The sequence below is a fragment of the Coptis chinensis genome, chromosome 8 (genome assembly GCF_015680905.1).
Source record: "Coptis chinensis isolate HL-2020 chromosome 8, ASM1568090v1, whole genome shotgun sequence".
Classification (NCBI taxonomy): Eukaryota; Viridiplantae; Streptophyta; class Magnoliopsida; order Ranunculales; family Ranunculaceae; genus Coptis; species Coptis chinensis.
This window is the reverse complement of record NC_141463.1, coordinates 3968129-3989229: the sequence shown is the minus strand read 5'-3', so window position 1 is coordinate 3989229 and position 21101 is coordinate 3968129. Positions and strand designations below refer to the sequence as shown.

The following is a 21101-nucleotide window of genomic DNA, read 5'->3' as shown; positions in this document are numbered from 1 at the left end:
AACCGCCCATTGAAGCTTCAAGCCCACGCGGTTTTGCCAAAACGCCGCCATAAAAACCATTTAGCAGCCCCAAGCCCACGTGTTGTTGTCAAAACGGCGTGAGTGATTTGATACAACACCAAACCTGGAACCAAATATTGGTCGATTTGGTGTTTGGTTTGGTTTTTTTTGGTGTTTTCATCAACATGTAGTTCTCCTGAAGTTGAAAAAACACCAAATATTGGTAAGAATTTGGTATTTGATGCTAGGTTGATATCACTGCTAAAGATGCTCTGAAAACACCAAACCAAACACCAAATCAGCCAATATTTGGTTCCAGGTTTGATGATATATTAAATCACTCACGCGGTTTTTCCAAAACCGCGCGGTTTTCCCAACACCGCGTGGGCTTGGGTTGCTAAATGGGCTTCAATGGCGCGGTTTTGGCAAAACCGCGTGGGCTTGGGCTTCTATGGGCGCAGTGTTGGCAAAACCGCGTGCGCTTTTTATGAAAATTAGAATTGTGGTGCATAGAACTTGAAAAATTATGAGTTTTGCATAGAAGTTAAGAAATTAATAATTGTGCAATTGAAGAAATTAAGAATTGTGATTCAAAATCGAAAAAATTAAAGAAATTAAAAACCTATGATTATGATTATGATTATGCAGTCCAAAATCTATGATTATGATATAATCATATAATATAAAAAATGATTCAAAACCTATCATATTATATCAAATTTATTTAGCTCTCTTCCTACGCCCCTTACCACTCGATCCCTCTCCACTCTCTATTTGGATATTCCTAAGCTGCTCCTCTAAGTTCCTAACCTGAGAATCAAGATCTTCTCTGTCTGCATGAAGGTTAACTACCTCAACCTGAAGTTCCTCATATCCCTGATGTTGTTGCGTGTACACCTGCTGAATATCCTCGTATGCTTTTCGAGTCTCGTCATACGCACGTTGGGATTGCTGATATGTCTGAGAATATGCCTCTTCCCTTTCTTGGCTATAATGATACACGGCAGTCCTCATCCCATCAAACATACAAATCTGGTTCTCATATCTTTCCCGAATCTCAACCTGAAAATCCAAGAAAATACATTGTGAGTACATATTATATATATATAATTAATAAGAAAAATAAAATAACTAAACTCACCATGGTATACTGATCAATCTGTGGCTCTAACTCATGGCAACGAGCACGAGGCACCTCAGGAATGGAAATGTAAGTAGCCTCCCCATCAGGTTCACACACGGGAAACATCTGAGGATTACTGGCAGACACATGAGCTGGATGATATGCATTCAGAGGTTGTGGGTTGTAAACAGGCTGTGGTGGATGAGGAATATGTAGCTCACGCCTCATCCCTTCCAGGCCCACAAACTCGAAGTTGCTAGCCCGACCAACAGGGGGCAACAACGAACCCATGGAGACACGGTTCCACCATCTATAATACTGATCAACAGTCTGCTCAACAACAAAAGAAGACGCATCTGGCCAAGGACCACCACTGGCATGAACTTCATGAACTTGAATTATACCCCATGACTTTGCATCACTAACATCTGGCATGGGAGCACATGGAACTCCATAACGTCCAGTCATTTGCCTCCAACATCTGTCACCACAGTACCAAACCATACAGTCACGTGCGGTAAACACAATTCTGTGACGTGACAACACACAAGCATGCTGCACAACTGGATCGTCAAAGGCAGTAGTCAAACGCCAAGGTCTCCACTCAATAGATGACAATGATATAATATTAATCCGAGCACGAACCATACATACATTATTTCTAATCTGCCCCCTGTTACGAGTCAAGTGAGCCCCTGACCAACTACCAAATCTAGGGCGAGTATCAGCAATCATGTCTATGTTAGGACAAAGAGTTCGAAAGTACTCATAAAACCAAATCTCTAAAAGTCATGTGAATCCTGCAATCTGAGGACTTCTACTTCCGAATATCTGTGAAGCTTTATCTAACGCCGCTATCAATGTGGCATATACTGAGCTACCCAGGTCATAATCTCTCATAGCATGTAAATCAGATACATAAATATAATATCTCAGTCGTACTGTAGAATGACAATTGGGAAACAAAACATGCTCAATAAAAAACATAAAAAAAGCCCTAACATATACATCAGCACCCTCACTACTAGGTAGAACAGTCAAAGCTAACTCTGCTCGTGTATCAGAATCTAAGAGGGGGTCCATATATGCAGTCTTAATATGAGATAGCTTAATACCAGAAGAATCATAAGCATCCGCACCCAAACGAGGAAAACTCATAAGCATATTATCCATATTCTCATAATTTGTATGAAAATGTATCGGTTGGCTTATACCGATACTCAACCCAGAAATCATAGTGAAGTCTAGTGGTGTGAACCCTAACTCCGCACAAGGGAAATAAAATGTATGAGTTCTACTCCACCATTTTTCTACTAAAGCTATGACCACTGCCCAATCAACCTTTTCATAATCCACATCAACCAAAAGACCCAAATGTGTATACAAAATACTATCTCTAATATGTACAAACTCATCCAAACTCTTAATAACCTTCCACCACTCTCTAACACCATGTAAAGCCGATCTAACTCGGTAGTCAATAACATGCTGATATTATGAAAAAAATAATGCGTATAAGATAAATAATTAATTGGTCCAACTCAACTAATTAATATTCAAAATATTTAATCAAAACTAATTAATTACCTGAGTATTAGCCACTACACTCGACTCGTGTTTTGTATCATGTGTAGAAGACACAACTTCCATATCAAGTGCTTCTCCAGGTGCAAATTGCCAATTGAAGTCGTTCATCTGATACTCCAGTACATAGGGATGTCTATCAATCGGCGCGACATCCTCGGGTTCTTCTCCCCCACCGTATTCTACTTCCTCAGGTTCTTCTCTCTCATCGCCAATGTTGTCTGTGTACTGCCAATCATCACCGTCAAAAGATTCAAAAGGATCCATATCAAATTTTAAGAGTTTAGGTAGGGTTTTTTTTTTTTTTTTTTTTTAATTAAGGAGAGGGTTTTATAATTGTGAGAAGAGGTGAAAGTGACTAAACCACGCGACTATGGAGCTGTTTATATAGAAGTAGCACGCGGTGTTTTGAACACCGCGTGGGCTTAGGCCTGTCAGTTGGGCTTTAGTGGTGCGGTTTTGGCAAAACCGCGTAGTTGCTTGGTGAAATTTTGATGCTGCTCCTAAAGTTGCTTGGTGTTTTTTTGGTTCAAAATTTTGGTGTTTTTTTGGTAGCTCTTCTAAAGATGCTCTTATGCCCAAAAACGTTCGCTCTGCTCACTCGATAAAGTGCCGAAATATCTCGATTCTGTCGAAATCGGAGAGATCAGCAATAGGGGTGGAATTTGAGCCGAGTAGCTCGGGCTTGGCTCGTTTAAGCTTGGCTCAAGCTCATTCATTTAACTAAATGAGCCAAGCTTGAGCCCATATTATAGCTCGCTTAATAAACGAGCAGGGTGAAGCTTCGGCTCAATAAACTCAAATACCATCATCACAAAGCAAAAAAGTAAGAGCTACTCGGGCTTGGCTCGGGCTCGGCTCATTTAAAATCGGCTTCCAACTTCGTTCATATAATATATGAGCCAAACTTGAGCCTATATTAAAGCTCGTTTAAATAAACGAGTTGAGCCGAGCTTCGGTGAAACTTCGGCTCGATTATTAGAATTCCACCCCTTTCGGTAGGGTCGAAATGGTGCGGGTTTTGACCCGAATCGGACCCGATCAAACCCATTTCAACGGGTTTGACCTTAAATAATGAGTCCTAAATAAGAAAATGGGTCGGGATATGGATTATCCATTTTAATTCGGATTCAAATATGGCTTTATTTAAATGGTTCGGATCCTCCTAGATCCGAATCCAAAATATAAAATTTTGTTAATATATCTTCCAAATAATAATAGGTCTCTCTTGTTTGTAGACCGTGGGTGATTGAGAACTTGTGGTTCGCATTGGTTTCGGGTCGGTCGGATCCGAATCCCATTTATAGAAATGGTTCGGATATGGTATGCCATTTTGGATCCATTCGGGTCATGGATCCGGATCTGGTTTTGTATTGAAAAAATAGATCTGGGCATGGATATAGTCTGATCCGACCCGAACCCGCTCCATTTCCAGCCCTACCTTTCAGCAATCAGCATGGTGTTAAATTTGATATGCCAATGATTTCGACTTTGCAGTGTCAGTAAATCGTTATATGCCAAAATTTCAATGATTGACATTTGCATAAAATGTACAAATTTCGTCATGAGATAAAACCAACTATAATAACTGACAATGTAATTTGCAGAACCATCCTCAAACTTGCAAATGTCAACTCCACTTTACTTTTCAATCTCTTCCTTCAACACCCTTCAAAAACCATACAACCCCTCAAAAATTTCAAAATCTTATCTTTCCAAAAACCCAACACTCCTTCAACTCAATTCATAAACCCCAAGTTTTCATTTTTATCAGAACAATCACTTTTGAAGAAAAATGAAGATGTTAAAATGCCAACTGCCCCTTGGATGAAAGGTCCACTTTTACTCCCTGCTGATAATGTATTAGACCTTAGAGAAGCTAGTAACAAAAGGAGTATAAAGAAAGACAATGATGTTGAGAGAAGTGATCGTTCACTTACAGATAAAGTTAGTGGAAGAAGAGGGAAGCAAGTAATGAAGAAAATAGTACAAAGTGTTACGAAACTTGAGAGATTTCACAGTTTTAAGGAAGAAGCCCAAGAGGAGTTTGAGTTTCAGGTTCCACTTGAAGAGGTGGTTTGTAAAGATGGAAATGTGAAGTATAGAGGTAAAATGCCGTGGGCGAAGGTGGAGAGGTTTGTTTTTCGGAGAATGAAGAAGGAAAAAGTTAAGACTGCGGCGGAACTGAGCCTTTCTGAATCGGTTCTTGTGAGGTTGAGGAGTGATGCTGTGAAAATGACACAATGGGTGAAGGTTAAGAAAGCAGGTGTGACTCAGGCTGTGGTAGATGAAATTAAGATGACTTGGAAAAGAAATGAACTTGCCATGGTTAAATTTGATTTGCCACTGTGCCGGAATATGGATAGAGCACGAGAAATCCTTGAGGTTTGCTTTATTTGGTTTTTGCTTATTTGTGTTTCCCCATATTGAATTTGAGCTAAAAATTTAAGTTCATTTCACATTGCCATGCAATTAATTCTATGTAGTTCTTTAGTGGATTTTTCACATTGCACAAACACTGGTAGCTGAAAACTCCATTATATCGATGAACTTATTTGCACTACTTTATTCGTAAGTGATAATGTGAATACTCAATACTTCAATCCTATTCGCACTGGAAGACTCCACATTGCATAGAAAGGTGTTAAATTAACTATCATTCTATCAAGTGCTGAATAATGACTACTCTATTACCTGGTATTTGATAGCTGATATACTTGTTCTGTTTGGAGCAGATTAAGACTAGGGGACTGGTTGTTTGGAGTAAGAAAGATAGTCACGTTGTTTATAGAGGTTGTGACTACGAGTCAAAACCTCTTCAGGACTTGCATTCTGAACATGCTTGTGTAGAAGAGAGTCCAGAAATGTTTTCCATGGAATCCAGTCTTCTGATATCTGAAGATGACATAACCAGTTCCCATAGAGCTGACACAATACGGATAAGTGGTGAAGAGGATTCCTTTCTTACTTCCATGCAAAGAAGCTTAGATCTCCCATCAGTCAGTGGGACATTGTTTGAAAGGGAAGCTGACAGATTATTGGATGAATTAGGGCCTCGCTATGTTGATTGGTGGTGGCCAAAGCCTCTACCGGTAGATGCAGACATGCTTCCAGAAGTGGTTTCCGGCTTCAGAACACCATTTAGACGCTGCCCTCCCCATGTTAGGCCGAAACTCACAGATGACGAGCTGACATACTTGAGGAAGCTTGCTCGTCCTTTACCAACTCATTTCGCGCTTGGTAATAATATGCATATGATTATCTGATTGTTATTGCTGTGATTATAGATTTTAAGCAAATGGATTATAGAATTGTTTTGGAATATGTGAACTTTACATGTCTTTGTTTGTGTTTGTGTTTGTGTGTGTGTGTTATTTCATTCAAATATCTCACTGTTATGTTTGTTGTAATGTCAAAAAAGGAAGAAATAAGAAGCTACAAGGATTGGCTGCAGCGATCATGAAGTTGTGGGAGAAAAGTCTTATAGTGAAGATTGCAGTAAAGTGGGGAATTCCAAATACTAACAGTGAGCAAATGGCATGGGAGCTCAAGGCAAGTTTCATATGTGAGATTTTAGATTTTCAATATGCTTTTGGGACTCTGGGTCTGCTAGAGGCTAGACATTTAGAATATTTTGTGCTTGTTCTGATTGCTCCACACTATTATGGTGCCATATGGAAATGTTATTTGGGCATGCTAAATTAGTTGTGACTTGTTCATAAGATTTACATTAATCAATAATAAAATACGTGATCTGATATCCAAATTATGGTGATTTTTCCCACTTGGAGTATGGAGATGTAGAGAATAACCTATATAACCACTTTAACTTGATTAATATGGATTTTACCAAGTTATTCACAAAGAAAGCATACTAAGAAGGGAGAAGGATAACATCTATATAAAGTTATAAACATAGGATGCTTTCAACTAGGTTGACACCCCTTGGGCAACTTATTATGTTCTTATCAACCCCCATGTAAAATTGGCTCACTTCAAAGACTCTCTAAGGTAATCTTATATCATGTTATCAACAGATAACACTTTTGAAAAAGAAAAAAGAATAATAAAAGAGTAGAAACAAGAGTCTTTAAAACATCCACTTGATGTCAAATACAGAGCAACAATTTACCTACGGGTTATGCACGATGAATTTCTTTAAAATTAAGATATATTCATATATCATATATGTTTCTGAACAGCAAAATGGTATTCTTATATTTTGGATGTCCCAGATTATATTGCTATTCTCTAACAATCAATGCTTCAATAGTAATTTGATGAGTGCATCTAACTATTGGCTGTCCAAGAAGCTAGTATGTACTTGACATGGAGAACTTGTTAATGCAGAATCTCACGGGAGGAGTGTTAATTTTACGGAACAAGTTTTTTATTATAATATATCGAGGGAAGGACTTTCTTCCTCAAGCAACAAAAAATCTGGTTGTTGACAGAGAAGCAGAGCTTACTAGATGCCAAGTTCAGGAAGAAGGTGCACGGTTGAAAGCAATTGAATCTCTCTCTGTTACTAATGAAATTGTTTCAACCATGAGCTCTGTTGGAACCTTGTCAGAATTTCATAATTTTCAAATTAAATATGGGCACCGGAACAATGACAAAGATAAAATTGATATCCAAACGGAGGCCGAAAAAGAGAAATTGGAGAAGGAGATGAGAAAGCAAGAACATAAACTTGTACTTGTAAGAATCCTTTCATTGTTATACTTGAACATGAGTTCCATCTTTTGTGCAAAAATGGTGACTATGCTGCTAAATGCTAATATCCACCTTCTTTTTTCTTTTAAATTCTGTAATATTAGCTTAAGCGGAAGATAGAGAGATCAGCAAGAGAACTATTTAAGCTTAATTCTGCATGGAGAATTTCAGAGCAGGATGCTGACCAGGAATTGATTACTGAAGAGGAAAGAAATTGTCTCCGAAAGATGAGCCTAAAAATGGATAAAACTTTGGTGCTTGGTAAGGAACCATTTTAGCTTGATTTTTGACATGCTTAAGTACATCTGGTGCTCTTTGGAAAGATAAATGAATGTGTATATTTTTCTTGAGCTGCCTATATATAGCAGGTTACAGAAAAAGATCCAACTAGTTAAATTCTTGTCAAAATTAAGCCTAGTCTTTCATCAAATATCTACAGTGTCTATGATGTAATTCGAGAGGCACACCAAAAGTTGTTGGGTTTCCATGTTTTTTTTTTAAACACATGATGAATCCTAACTGTTCAGGAAGGCGCGGGGTGTTTGATGGTGTAATAGGAAGCATGCATCAGCACTGGAAGCATAGAGAAGTAGTCAAGGTGATTACAATGCAAAGATCGTTTTCACAGATCATTAATACTGCAGCACTGTTAGAGATAGAAAGTGGTGGAATATTGATTGCGGTTGAGAAGTTGCGAAGTGGTTATGCAATAATCGTTTACCGTGGGAAAAATTACCGGCGGCCATTGAAGCTACTGCCAGAGAATCTCCTAACAAAACGAGCTGCATTACAACGCTCCCTTCAAATGCAGAGAATAGGAGTAATCATACATGCTCTTCCTTCTTCCTTCATGTTTCCAACTAAATTGATTGCCAATCATTTTTTTTTTTCGAATCAGTAGCAATCTGAACTTCTTACTCTTGGTTGCAGTCATTGAAGTTCTTTGCATACCAGAGACAATGGAAAATCGCAAATTTAAAATCCAGACTAGTATGTAACTCTATCTTTCCTTTTTCCTTTTGCTATTTAAGATATATAATATTTAAGGTGGGGCAACCCAGATCTCTTAGGTCATCTCCCCTTTTTTATCAGGTTTTTTCGAGGTTCATGGTCAATTGCCCACCTGCAAGCTTGATATGAACCTCGAATGGATAAATGTACGACAGATATGTATACTGAAGTGCCTGAAAACAAATAGGGGAAGACAGCTGGTTATATTGCTCCCAGTCTGTCTTGGGATGAATTTTAGAAATGAGTGTATTTTCTCCGAACTGCAGTAATGATTTCTTTTTTCTTTTTCCCTTTTTATTGTTGTACTAATTGCAGAGGAGTATGCCGACAACAGTCATGGAAGTAGCTTCCGGAGAATTTGCAAACTCTTGAAAGTCATGTGAACAAGACGCATTTCACCAGCATCTGCCACATGTTAATATCTCACTTCGCAGAAGATGACCGAAGACTTATTTAACTAGAAGACTGGAAGAGGTATGTGCATCACTCCTAACACAAAGAGCACTAACGTGGTGCTAGAAACTGCCGGGGGAAGAAAGAACACTAATGTGCATGCCGATCATACAAGTGAAACATATTTTCCACAATATATCTACAAGCGTCTTGAACAGAATGAGGAACTTGTATAGGGAATTTTTTCTAAAGAAGAAAGAGAAATCACAAGAAAAATGATATTGGTTGCATTGTGGTGCATACAAACAAATCCAATGGATCGACCAAGGTGTTGGAAATGTTGGAAGGAGAACTTGAGTTTTGTCAATTACACCAAAACCTTTCCTTGGCTCTCCTCCAATATCCTTGGTTGGTTCATCTACCACAATATTATCATCATAGTACTTGAGTTATTGATTACGGGATTGTTTTTCAAGAATGATTGATCTAATAGTATATAGTTATTGTTCAGTCCATTCTAGGCCATACTATGTGGATGGGCAGATAGCTACTTTTCCATTGGACGCTCTGTTGCCGCATTGCCGAACAAAATCTGACTATTGTATGTGGATAGGTTTTGTAAATTATCATGTTTTCATTGTACCCCAATTATAAAGAGGGTGAAATATATTGTAGTTATATTGCCTTTGTACTCTTACCTTTGAAGAATGTACCTAAGAGTTTTGGGATGACACTTTGGGACTTACCTACGTGTGGTGTTGTTGCGGGTGTTTCTTTTGCACCTATGAAAAGGCATAATTTCATATTAGGAACGATCATCCTAAGATAGTAAAAGCAGAATGAGAGCATCTCTATGACTACTTTCATGGAAGGAAGTGGCAAAGAAACACATCATGTTTTGAGTTGTACTTTCTTGTAAGTACAATAGCTTGTAGGAATTGTGCCTTCGGGCAATGTACTCGTGTGTCATGTTGTACCTCCCTCTAATGAATATACTCGTAGGGAGGAATGTAAGCTTCAAACTTTGGTTTTAATATACGGGTGGGGTCTGCCTTAAGCCAGCTTAACTTTTCAAAAAAAGAAAAAAATTCTTACCTTTGAGTGGATTTACTGCAAACATGTTTTTTTCCCGTCTTTGGTGATTCCCTGTCTTATTTCTTTTCTTGTTCGTGTGTATGTGTTCCTGTCTTGATCACATCTGAGAACTGTCGCCTAACTTATCCTTTCTAGTTACCACACTGAAACTCAAATAAGGAGGTGTTACAAAATAATTTTTTTACAATTAAATTATGTGTTTCTTTATACTTTGTTGTTGTGTGAGTAGATAGGAAAGAAATATGTACTGAGCTGCACCATTGATCATCATCTATGAAGCTGTGGTTCTTAAGCGTTAGTAACATAATTAGTCTTGAACTATTGAAGAATCCTACATACTAGAATCCCCCAATTATCAAGTGAATTCTATACAAGTCAAGTTCAGCTGTTGGATCAGAAAGTACGCAAAAAGTCTACATAGTGTCTCCATCTCCCATCCTACTTGTTTGTTTGATGTTTATCTTGTTGTGTTAATTAAGTCTGTCATATCAAAACTCCTATCTTTCTATTTATGAAGTCGGGCCAAATGTAGTGCAGATGACTCCAAGTGGTCATTAGTAACCTTTGATATGCTTTTTGGAGAAATTTCCCAACTATGTTATGCCCCCACTCGAATTTCAAACTCAAGTGCCAAGATGATGATTCGATCATTCAATCGCTTAAGTATTTCCATCTAGGAAATACTGAGGTGCAGCCGGACAAGGCGAAAATGGTTATATTTTCCACACTGATTAATCATAAATTCATAGTAATATGTGAACACCATACAAGTCAAATTCAACTCTTTTACACAGACTATCTCCCTGCTTTGCTTGTTCAATGCAGACTATTATTATGTTTACTGTAGTATGGTCCTCTATATCCAAAATCCTTTCTTTCCATCCATTTAGTCAGGCAAAATGTATTCTTACTTCTCTCCTTTGTCCTTCATCTCTCACTTATTGCTAATCATCAACTTGTTCATCAGTCTTCCAATCTCTTTTGGCGAGGATGATTATAGATTCTTAAACTGTTCTCGCGGGGTTTTTGAGTGCGGGGATGTTAAACACATTGGATATCCTTTCTGGGGAAAAAGCCGGGCTCAGTATTGTGGTCACCCGGATTTTGAACTCAAGTGTGAAGAAGATGATACGATTCAGATAGTAATTCAAAGACAAAGCTATCGCGTCTTGAATATCTTTGAGAATAACCAAACTCTTAGGATGAGGACAATGAATCCTGTCAACAATAACTGTCCTGCACGATTAGCCAATATTTCTCTCCCTAACAATCTCTCTCTCCCTAACAATCTCTTCAGCTACTTCGCTCCTTTCAATCAAAACATAACTTTGTTCTATGATTGTCCTTCACCAATCCCACTACTGATCAGTTACACGATTTCTTGTTTAACAAACGCTACTATAAATACTTGGAGTTACTACTGGGTTGATTCTCAAAATATTCGACTACCTGGCGATGTTTGGAGTTGTGGTACTGTTGTCAAAGTACCCATTCTTCAAGCAATTGTTACTACATATACAGAATTATTACAATCAATGATGGATGGTTTTGATGTGACGTATGTTGTTGTCGGAAACAATTCGGAATGTATCCAGTGTGAGAATACACGTGGGCAATGTGGATATAATAGGGGGATGCAACCTACTTGCTTTTGCTCTGATGGTCAGTACCAAGGAAATTGTTCTAACAGTCGACTTGATAACAGTCGATCTGATAGCAGAGGTAAGTACCCTTTTCTGAATGCAGTTCTCCATTACGTCTTTTACATTTAGCATGATTATTTTGTTTTTTTTATCAGTTGGTCATTCGTCTTCATTACCAATGAAGACTAATCGTGCTTATTGTAGGACTACTTAGATTATAATTAACAAAAACAATGGCACGAACACGGTAATGCTTGTTATTAGAACTTCGAATATTTGCTGAAGTTTGACGATGACTCAAATCAGTACGCGATTACTAACAAGCGACCTGGACGGCGTACGTGTCACTGTCATCTTCATTGTCATATTACATGTTATTTTTCATAATCAGCACCTAATCCATTTTCACATATATATTGCAGGTGCTAGAAAGAAGATTGTCATAGGTACGATTCTTCACCCCATTCCTTCTGAACCCACAATTTTTACACTGATGATGCTCAGAAAGGTCAGGAACTTTATAAAATCTTCAGAAAATAAGCAATTAGGCAAAGTATTAGGGAACAACGATTCAATTGAGTGTATGTGTGTGTGTGTTTTTGGCATTTTTGAAGAAAATGATGCCCTCTGTTTGTCTCTTCATCAATACCAAAACCCTTAAGTTTCACGACCTATGTTTATAACTGATGTGGTGGAGCATGAGCTAATAACATTATATGGATCTAAGTTTGAGGAACAAAGTCACTTTCTTGCCTTGTGCATCAAATGGTTAAACCACTGTAATTGCTGCACATCAAATAAAGCTATAGTTGTACTCAACTCTCTTTAGAAACTAGGATTCTTCTGTAAATTTCTTAGATGTGAATTGCTCATGAAGTTCTTAGTCACTAGCGCCTTTGAATATCATGTCATACCATTTTGGTCGATTTACCTTGAAAGTAAAGTACCTTGCTTAAATACCTACATTAAACCCTAGCTTAATTGGCCTGCTCGATCTGAGCATTTTCTAATCTATTTAAGTACTGTGTGAATTTTGTAATGCATCACTGACATTTGTACTTCTTTTAACTTCTAGTTGTGCTCACAGTATCGGGAACTGTATTTGGAGGGTGTTTCTTTGGTGTACTCATGCTCATTTTTTGGTGGAAGATGGATCTGTCATCAACTAACCCCATACTGTTTTGGAAGAGAAAAAAGAAAGCTCAAATGATGGTGGAAAACTACTTAAAAAGTTTTGGATCCCAGACTCCAAAGAGATATAGCTATTCTGCCGTTAAGAGAATAACAAGTTCATTCAAACACAAAATAGGCCAAGGTGGCTTCGGTGTCGTTTACAAAGGAAAACTACTTGATGGTTGTGTAGTAGCTGTGAAGGTACTAAATAAGACTAAAGGGAATGGAGAAGAATTCATCAATGAAATTGCAAGTATTACTAGGACGTCTCATGTAAATGTTGTGAGCTTATTTGGATATTGTTTTGATGGATCGAAAACTGCCCTTATTTATGAGTTCATGGCGAATGGATCTTTAGAGAAGTTCATCTACGATCCAAACTCATTGGAAGCACAGTCGCACCTTGGTTGGGATGTACTCTACAACATTGCAGCAGGTGTTGCGAGAGGACTAGAATACTTGCATCGTGGTTGTAACACACGCATTCTGCACTTCGACATAAAGCCACATAACATACTTCTGGACGAAGAATTCTGTCCAAAAATCTCGGATTTTGGTTTGGCTAAATTATGTCCAAGGAAAGAGAGCATTATATCGATGTTGGGTACAAGAGGGACTGCTGGTTATATTGCACCAGAAGTGTTCAGTAGAAATTTTGGAGGAGTCTCACATAAGTCTGATGTCTACAGCTATGGAATGATGGTTTTAGAAATTGTTGGGAGGCGAAAGAACTTAAACGAGGGAGTCAATCATTCTAGTGAAATGTATTTTCCACATTGGATCTATAAGAGTCTCGAGCTAGATGAGGATATACATGGAAACATGTCTAAAGAAGAAGGAGAAATCACAAGGAAGATGGTATTGGTAGCGTTGTGGTGCATACAAACAAATCCAATAGATCGTCCTGCAATGAGTAGGGTAGTGGAAATGTTGGAAGGAAGAACAGAATTTTTGTCAATTCCACCAAAACCATACCTTTGCTCTCCTCCAAGATCCCCTGTTCGTTCATCTACAACAACGTTATAATCAGAGGACTAGTTTTCAAATTAATTAATCATTGTGTGCATGTACTAAATTATTTCAAAGACAGTATATATAAACGACATTGTTGAAGACAGGTTTGGGTTTGAACTTGCATGTAATTGCAAACATTCATAAAAGATATCCACCTTTTTCACCAAGGACAAATACTCTAACCTTATAGAATACAAATTGGAGCCTCAGTGTTAGGAACCTTGTGTCCTATTACGCACCCACCCGCGGGAGTTCATTTTGGCATCACCATATGGTTGTCCCCTGTTTCCAGGAACCAGCTAAGACACACTTACACACGCGTAGGGATAGGTGGAATCAAGTATTAGGCATTAATTACAAAGAACAAGAGCTTCTAGCTCAATTGGTTGTGTACCCCTCATAGTTCACGATTCTGAAATTGTCGGAATTCCGACAAATCGAAAAACCGGAATTCCGGTCGGAATTCCAAGTGATGTATCGAAATTTGCAAGGTTCTCATATTCACCGAAAAATTATACATTGCCGGAATTAAAATGTTTTTTATTCATATTTTATCATTTATGTTCATTTAAACATTAAATAAAAATGAAAATGAAATAAAAATACATGAGCAATTAATTTTAAACAAATAAATATTCAATGGAATTTTAATTAAATTGCTAATCAATTTGTTGGTTAAATTTTAACCAACAAATACAAATTAAAAATACAAATTACCAAGTAGTCAAGTCAATTTTTTTTTCATGTCTTAGGTCCATTTTTTTCCCAAGCAACTTCCAAATTTTTTGAAAATTAGTTTACAAGTATATTTTTCAATGAAACAGAAACGAATGAAACAAAAACGAATCGAATCGAGTCGATCACAAGGCCAGGAGTTGGTCCATGAGCCTGCCCACTTCAAGATTGGTTAAGTAGTCTTGGGCTACTCATCCTGATTTTGGTCAAAAGGATTCCCGCTTTCCTCTGATCTTAACTACCCTCTCTTTGAAGCCGAAGCGCGAAGCATCTGACATTTCAACTCAATGGATCCCGTTTCTGCCGAACTAAAAAGCACAAGTTACTCGCTATGAGAAAGGCCTTCCTTTCACTGGGAAGGAGGCACTGCCTACACTATACCTAGCTGACGAATCTGCCTAGGACAAGTTGATCCACCAACAACTTCGAAAAGATGACCAAATCGATTGCAATGAGTGCAAGGTCCAAGGATTGGGTTTGAGGAACCACTGGGTGACCGAGAGCTAGCTCCCAAGCGCAATCCGTCTCTAGAAAAGAACGAATGAGAGAAAGCTACCGATCTCGGCAATCAGCCGCTTCTGTGGTATCGGACTCTTCTCTCGTCTTTCCATCCATTCCATGCTAGAGGAGTACCAAAGAAACTTCGTGAGTGCTAACCAAAAGAATTTGGGCATATTAATCTTGAATTCTGTAGGTATATAAAACTTACTGAATTGCTAGTCCTTACTTAGAGAGCAGAGAATCACAAAAAAAATATTATTAGTCACTGAGTAATACTCACAAGTAACATTATATCCCATTTAATCTTACATTCTAAGCAACCACCACTTTAATATATGTATCACAAGTTGCAAAACCTTGGAGGCACGGAGTGTTAGACTCTTTCATCCAATGTCCATTAAAAAATGCTTAATTTTTCTTGCTTTCGGGGATCTTAAGCTTTCCCTTTCTCATGGCCAACTCTTTCCTTAATAAATTATGCATATGGTTTCATGCAGCTTTAACACCTCACAGATTACAGTAGCTTCCATGCTATTCAATCAATCAATAAATGATCCATGGTATACACCATAACATTTAAATCCAAAGATTAACAACTGCTCTAATCATTGATTCATTTTAAAGCATAGGTAGATCAGAGTCAGAATGAATTCTCAAGAGTAGGCAATAGCATAATGGCACTATTAATCATATATAGCCATCTGTGTTTGTTAATTTAGAATATTAATCAATTAATTTTAGAAATTCATGGATCATACAATTTCCAAGTGTTTACAATAACGATATATCTTTCTCGACAGCTTAGCAGAGCGCAAAAAAATTACTTAACATCTATATCTAGATTCATTACAAAAAGCAGAATCAAAAGTAGAATTATGAATTACTGAACAAATTAAAAATAAAGTGAATCACAAAACAGTGGGAAATAATGTGAAAGATAAAAGCTTTATAAAGAATGGTGGATAATTCTTTGTATATTTTTCAAAGTATTTAGATTTTTCAAAATTTAAATGGAACAAAATAAATTCTTACCTTTTAGATATAGAAATTGGAAAGTAGAAAATATCCACATCATCCATGCTCCGATCCGTGCTCTGATTATTCCGGTGAATAGTTTTTTGGGAGAGAGAAAAGTTTTTGAGTGAACTGTTCGGTATTGTCGAATTTGAGATGTATTCGGATAGTTTTCGTTATTTGCTGTCGAATAATAAGTTATTTACCGAAAATGCCACCAAATGATACATTAGGAGTAATTTTTTTTTTTTTTTGAAAAACCGAAATATCCACCAGAATTCCGACGTTTCGTTCGGAATCGTGAACATTGGTACCCCTCTCCTCATAGGAGAGGTTGTAAGTTCGAATCCCACCAAGTGTTGGTTGAGTGTAATTATGTGATGGGCCTTTGGGCCAAGTGAGGAGCGAAAGCTAGTCGGTGAGAGCAGTTAATCGGTGTGTTGTGTTGAAATCTAAAAAAAAACAATTATTACAAGTATGCCATTGGTGGTGACCATGGTTTCGAATTCAATTTTTTGGGAACCAATGACATACTTGTAATAATTGTTTTTTGAAACCAATGACACACTTATAATAATTGTTTTTTTTTTTGGAGTTTGCCCAACACAAATTGGGGTCGGCAGTAATAGGACCCTAAATTCAAAACAAGCAGTTTGTCATGGCTAGTTGAAATCTTTAGGGAAAAATTTTCAGACTTCCTCAAATAATAACTAAGTTCTTCTTGCATCGTGAGAGTTTGGACCTTGGAAGGTTGGATTTGAAGTTTTGAACGCTTGACCGGTGACTTTTTATCGATAAATCCCCTCTTTTTATTGTTCACGTATCTCCAGGTTTTCCTTTTTTTGTTCCTCAAGTTGTAACTTGTAAGGTAGACTTCAGTTTAATAGGTTTTCTGAAGTCAACTGTTGTACTGGAAGGTACTAATTAAGAAAGTCTACACAGGCTGTCTCCATCTCTCTTCCTGCACCTTGGTTCGCATGTTCATTGCTTACTTTGTTGCTTGGTTAACTGCTTCATACTAAAACTCTTATTTCCATCCATTTGTTAGGCCAAATGCATTCTTACTTCGCCCCCTTGCCCTTCTTTTCAATCTTACTATTAACCATCATGGTGTTCACTGATCCACCAGTCTCCATAGGCGCGGCTATCCCTGAATTCACTAATTGCTCTCGTGCTTTCGAGTGTGGGAACATAAAAAACATTACATATCCTTTCTGGGGAAATGGCCGAGCTGAGTATTGCGGCCAACCTGATTTCAGACTCGACTGCCAACATGACTCAGTTCAAATGGGAGTAAAGCAACAAAGTTACCGAGTTTTGAGCATCAATACTAAGAATCAAACTTTAAGGATGGCCATGATGAGTTCTTGGAGTGGTAACTGTCCATCAAAATTTGTCAACGTTTCTATGCCTTCCAATCTCTTAAATTATTCTATTCCTTCCACTCAAAACGTAACTCTGTTCTACGATTGCCCTTTAATTCCACAAGTAATTAACAACACATTTTCTTGTTCTAGAAATCAAACATCAACTAGTCCAAGTTACTTTTGGGTTCATAATCTGCCTATGACTCCACCACCTCCAGATCTTTGGAAATGTAATATTAGCATTGTGCTGCCTGTTCTTCGAAAGGTTGTTGATAACTTTACACGGTCTCAATCAACTCTGGAGGAAGTTGTCAAAAATGGTTTCGACGTGGGCTATGCAGCAGATGTCTCAACATGTAACGAATGCGAGAGTACGGGTGGGCAATGCGGATACGATTCAAAAACGAAGCAAGAAAATTGCTTTTGCTACAATGGTATATACATAGGAACATTAGGAAGCTGTATATTGAGTAAGTATCATTGTGATCTTCATTGTTGTGTAACATGTTTCAGATTATTCAGAAATAATGGCATATATTGTTCCTAATTAATACGCTATAACATGTTCATTCTGCAGGTAATTTTCCATCAAAGTCTGCAATAGGTATTATATCTATCAACTAATCCTTCTGTAGATAAATATTAATTGGCCCAGCTATTATCTTCACTGGACAAAGAGTAGTTATTGACTAGGAAAATGTGAGGACAGTCACGAAATGCCAAAAAATTCAGCCTGGGCGTTAATCTCAACTCGACAATGTAGCCTGTACGCCCAGGCAGCAGGGCCGACACATAGAATAGCACAGGACCAGAGCTCACCTGACGAAGGCCACGCTTGGAAGTACTTGCTAGCTGCATCCAACCGGTTCTTCGTCATGCGCACAGCAGGAGCTCTCCTAGATGAGCTCCTACACATATAGTTCACTTACAAGAGCAGAAACTCCCAAGATTGACTATCTTGCCCTCCAGAGCTCTGATCTCTAGTGGCATTTCACCTTCCCTATTTCCCACTCTCCTTAGTTATTCCAATGAACGCCTGGAAGTACCTTCAGATTATTATGATAAGACTTTTTCTCATTATATCTGTGCTGTATAGTTCATGTGATTTTATTTGTATTTATAGAAAAGCGACTCATCATACTACTTGTGGGCTTCGTCCTGCTGATCATACTCATTTGTTGTGGGAGGATCATACTCATTTGTTGTTGGAGAAGGATATATCGGTTACTTAAGTCCTTAATATTTTGGAAGAGAAATAAGAAGGCTCAAAGGCTGGTGGAGAGTTTTCTGAAGAGCTACGGATCTTTGGCCCCAAAGAGATACAGTTATTCGGAAATTAAGAAAATAACAAGATCGTTCGAAGTTAAAATAGGCCAAGGTGGCTATGGTGGCGTTTACAAAGGAAAGCTACTTGATGGCCGTCTGGTAGCTGTGAAGCTATTGAACAAGGATAGAGGTGATGGGGAAGAATTCATCAATGAGGTTGCAAGTATTAGTAGGACTTCTCACGTAAATGTTGTGAGTTTACTGGGCTTTTGTTTTGATGGATCGAAGAGAGCTCTTATATATGAGTTCATGGCCAATGGATCTTTGGAAAAATTTATGTATGATCAAAATTCATTAGAAGCACAGTCTCATCTGGGATGGGAAACACTCAACAAAATTACAATTGGGGTTGCGAGAGGATTGGAGTACTTGCATCGGGGTTGTAACACGCGCATTCTGCATTTTGACATAAAGCCACATAACATACTTTTAGACGAAAATTTTATTCCAAAGATATCCGATTTTGGGCTGGCTAAATTATGCCCAGGAGAAGAAAGCATTATACCAATGTCAGGTGCAAGAGGAACTGCTGGATATGTTGCTCCAGAGGTGTTCAGTAGAAACTTTGGAGGAGTTTCACACAAGTCCGATGTCTACAGCTTTGGAATGATGGTTCTAGACACTGTCGGGGGAAGAAAGAACAACAATGTTGTGGGAGACAATGGTTCTAGTACTGAAACATATTTCCCACAATGGATCTATAAGCGTCTCGAACTAGATGAAAATCTTGTACAGGGGAATTTGTCTAAAGAAGAAGGAGAAATCACAAGGAAGATGATACTAGTAGCGTTATGGTGCATACAAACAAATCCAGTCGATCGCCCTGCTATGACAAAGGTGGTGGAAATGTTGGAAGGTAGTCTCGAGTTATTGTCAGTTCCACCAAAACCTTACCTCTGCTCTCCTCCAAGATCCCCTGTTAGCTCATCTACCACATGATTATTGTCATATATATGGTAATGTTACATTTTTCAAGAATAACTCATCTAATTGTATTTATTTTGCATGTGGTAAATTGTAGCCTGAAAATATGGCTCCCTTTGTTTTGATTTATACATCTAATTGTACATATTTTCTGCATTGCTACTAGTTCGCTTCCAACAACGTAACCTCAGCTAATATCTTCTTGAAAATACTAAGGGTTTGTGCTTTGGTAGCGAATCCACCATGAGGTTTCTTTATAATAATTAGCCAATGACCAGAACGAACTCCACTTCAGAATATTCAGAGACAGTTGATGATAACTGAAAATATTATCTAGTTTGCCATTCTAGTCCCACTGAATGATGGGGGCTGATCGGAAGCCAGATTCACCAATGGACACCTCCGTACTAGTCTCCTCAGAAATTCCAGAGGAATGCACTCGAAAAATAGCATGCCCCCTTTCCTTTTTGTCCTTTATAGGTTTATGCAATCAAGTTTTTGTTCTGGTCTTGAATCTTGATTCACACACCACATGGTTCCTAATGCGAGATGGTGATATAGCCCTCGAGCCTAATTGTAGTTTGGCTGCTTTGGGATGTTGCATTGAAAAAAAGATAAATTCAATTCGTCCAACCTCTCACATGCATGACAAAGACTGGAGAAATTGAGCTTCTGGATTGGATCAACACACATTCTGATGGCAAATTTATTGCCCTATTTTCCTTTTCGCATTTTGGTAAGCAAACAAGAAAAAGTACCTTGGACTTTTGAAATGCCTAGAGTATGGACACCCAAGGACGAAATGTTGAAAACCTCCAAGGCAGATATGGACGGCGTTGATTTAGCGGTATGCCTTGCTCTGGCACTTGAGCAACTCTGTATGAAAGAGTTTAGAAATGCCGTGGATGAGCCCATCAAATCAGATTTGTGTCTCCGTACCATGAACCTGGAGAAGTTTACAAACATCGCATTGGATCTGGTTAGAAATTTTGAGAAAGATTTAGGGGAATCATATAGTACATTATAATAAAATAAGTTCGAATCATCTATGTAGAAGCAGAACCTTCGCATCGGCCTCCAACTGTGATATTGGATGGAGGTCTAGAAGCAGGGCAAATTCTGACACAACTTTTTTTAGCATCTCCAGCAAGACCACTTGAGTTCTTCCACCACATTCATGTCATAATTGTATTTTTGTATCTGTTACTGTAACTAACTCAATAAATATGGAAGTTCTATAGAGGTGCAGAAATGCAGATTCAATTTTCTTCATGAAGAGTAACATTGCTTGTTTTCTTAATGTTTGGACGTGCATCTGATGACATTTTGAAACAACACCGAAAAATACAATCCGTATAAGATGAGTTAAGGCCTAGTCCCTGCTCCCCTTACTTTCCATCAGGTTCATTACAAGCAAAAATCGATTGTAAGCGTTTGAAACACTATCTTGTATAAACTGTATAATGGCCTTTTATGAGATAC

The 21101-nt window shown here is 38.0% G+C and overlaps 4 protein-coding genes across 7 annotated transcripts; 3 read left to right on the top strand and 1 right to left on the bottom strand.

Moving 5' to 3' along the window:
* Positions 1–598: 598 nt before the first annotated feature.
* LOC147479404 (uncharacterized) lies at positions 599–2949 on the bottom strand. Of its 2 annotated transcripts, XM_086580444.1 has the most exons (3): positions 2711–2949; positions 1142–1604; positions 599–1062 (listed from the first exon to the last, which is right to left on the bottom strand). In XM_086580444.1, exons 2-3 carry the CDS (start codon positions 1589–1591, stop codon positions 721–723), a joined length of 792 nt encoding a protein of 263 aa, XP_086436570.1. In that variant the 5' UTR covers positions 1592–1604; positions 2711–2949; the 3' UTR covers positions 599–720. The 2 variants fall into 2 exon arrangements, with proteins under 2 accessions (XP_086436570.1, XP_086436569.1); XM_086580443.1 differs by lacking the exon at positions 2711–2949 and having other exon boundaries at positions 1142–1982.
* Positions 2950–4240: 1291 nt separating this feature from the next.
* On the top strand, positions 4241–9560 carry CRS1 (maize chloroplast splicing factor-like protein). Of its 2 annotated transcripts, none has more exons than XM_086576772.1 (8): positions 4241–5092; positions 5443–5947; positions 6129–6259; positions 7058–7408; positions 7528–7684; positions 7951–8243; positions 8354–8413; positions 8750–9560. In XM_086576772.1, the coding sequence occupies exons 1-8, from the start codon at positions 4256–4258 to the stop codon at positions 8804–8806; spliced, it is 2391 nt and encodes a 796-aa protein (XP_086432898.1). In that variant the 5' UTR covers positions 4241–4255; the 3' UTR covers positions 8807–9560. The 2 variants fall into 2 exon arrangements, with proteins under 2 accessions (XP_086432898.1, XP_086432899.1); XM_086576773.1 differs by having other exon boundaries at positions 8516–9560.
* An 802-nt stretch (positions 9561–10362) lies between these two features.
* LOC147479402 (LEAF RUST 10 DISEASE-RESISTANCE LOCUS RECEPTOR-LIKE PROTEIN KINASE-like 2.4) lies at positions 10363–13855 on the top strand. 2 transcript variants are annotated; one of them, XM_086576778.1, is made up of 3 exons: positions 10363–11644; positions 11988–12011; positions 12653–13855. In XM_086576778.1, the coding sequence occupies exons 1-3, from the start codon at positions 10822–10824 to the stop codon at positions 13762–13764; spliced, it is 1959 nt and encodes a 652-aa protein (XP_086432904.1). In that variant the 5' UTR covers positions 10363–10821; the 3' UTR covers positions 13765–13855. The 2 variants fall into 2 exon arrangements, with proteins under 2 accessions (XP_086432904.1, XP_086432903.1); XM_086576777.1 differs by having other exon boundaries at positions 10365–11644; positions 12641–13855.
* A 2838-nt stretch (positions 13856–16693) lies between these two features.
* Positions 16694–19766, top strand: LOC147479401 (LEAF RUST 10 DISEASE-RESISTANCE LOCUS RECEPTOR-LIKE PROTEIN KINASE-like 2.4). Its single transcript, XM_086576784.1, has 3 exons — positions 16694–17839; positions 17947–17973; positions 18493–19766. The coding sequence occupies exons 1-3, from the start codon at positions 17056–17058 to the stop codon at positions 19632–19634; spliced, it is 1953 nt and encodes a 650-aa protein (XP_086432910.1). The 5' UTR covers positions 16694–17055; the 3' UTR covers positions 19635–19766.
* The last annotated feature ends 1335 nt before the right edge of the window (positions 19767–21101 follow it).

Excerpts from the sequence above, each read along its gene's own strand:
- LOC147479404 (XM_086580443.1), bottom strand. The coding sequence starts at position 1,858 with ATGATTGCTGATACTCGCCCTAGATTTGGTAGTTGGTCAGGGGCTCAC. Across the intron at positions 1,063-1,141 it reads AGATTGATCAGTATACCATG|GTTGAGATTCGGGAAAGATA; the intron begins GTGAGTTTAGTT and ends TTGGATTTTCAG.
- LOC147479401 (XM_086576784.1), top strand. The coding sequence starts at position 17,056 with ATGCATTCTTACTTCGCCCCCTTGCCCTTCTTTTCAATCTTACTATTA. Across the intron at positions 17,840-17,946 it reads ATTAGGAAGCTGTATATTGA|GTAATTTTCCATCAAAGTCT; the intron begins GTAAGTATCATT and ends TTCATTCTGCAG. Across the intron at positions 17,974-18,492 it reads TCCATCAAAGTCTGCAATAG|AAAAGCGACTCATCATACTA; the intron begins GTATTATATCTA and ends TTGTATTTATAG.
- LOC147479402 (XM_086576777.1), top strand. The coding sequence starts at position 10,822 with ATGTATTCTTACTTCTCTCCTTTGTCCTTCATCTCTCACTTATTGCTA. Across the intron at positions 11,645-11,987 it reads CAGTCGATCTGATAGCAGAG|GTGCTAGAAAGAAGATTGTC; the intron begins GTAAGTACCCTT and ends TATATATTGCAG. Across the intron at positions 12,012-12,640 it reads TAGAAAGAAGATTGTCATAG|TTGTGCTCACAGTATCGGGA; the intron begins GTACGATTCTTC and ends TTTAACTTCTAG.
- CRS1 (XM_086576772.1), top strand. The coding sequence starts at position 4,256 with ATGTACAAATTTCGTCATGAGATAAAACCAACTATAATAACTGACAAT. Across the intron at positions 5,093-5,442 it reads GAGCACGAGAAATCCTTGAG|ATTAAGACTAGGGGACTGGT; the intron begins GTTTGCTTTATT and ends TGTTTGGAGCAG. Across the intron at positions 8,244-8,353 it reads TTCAAATGCAGAGAATAGGA|TCATTGAAGTTCTTTGCATA; the intron begins GTAATCATACAT and ends TCTTGGTTGCAG.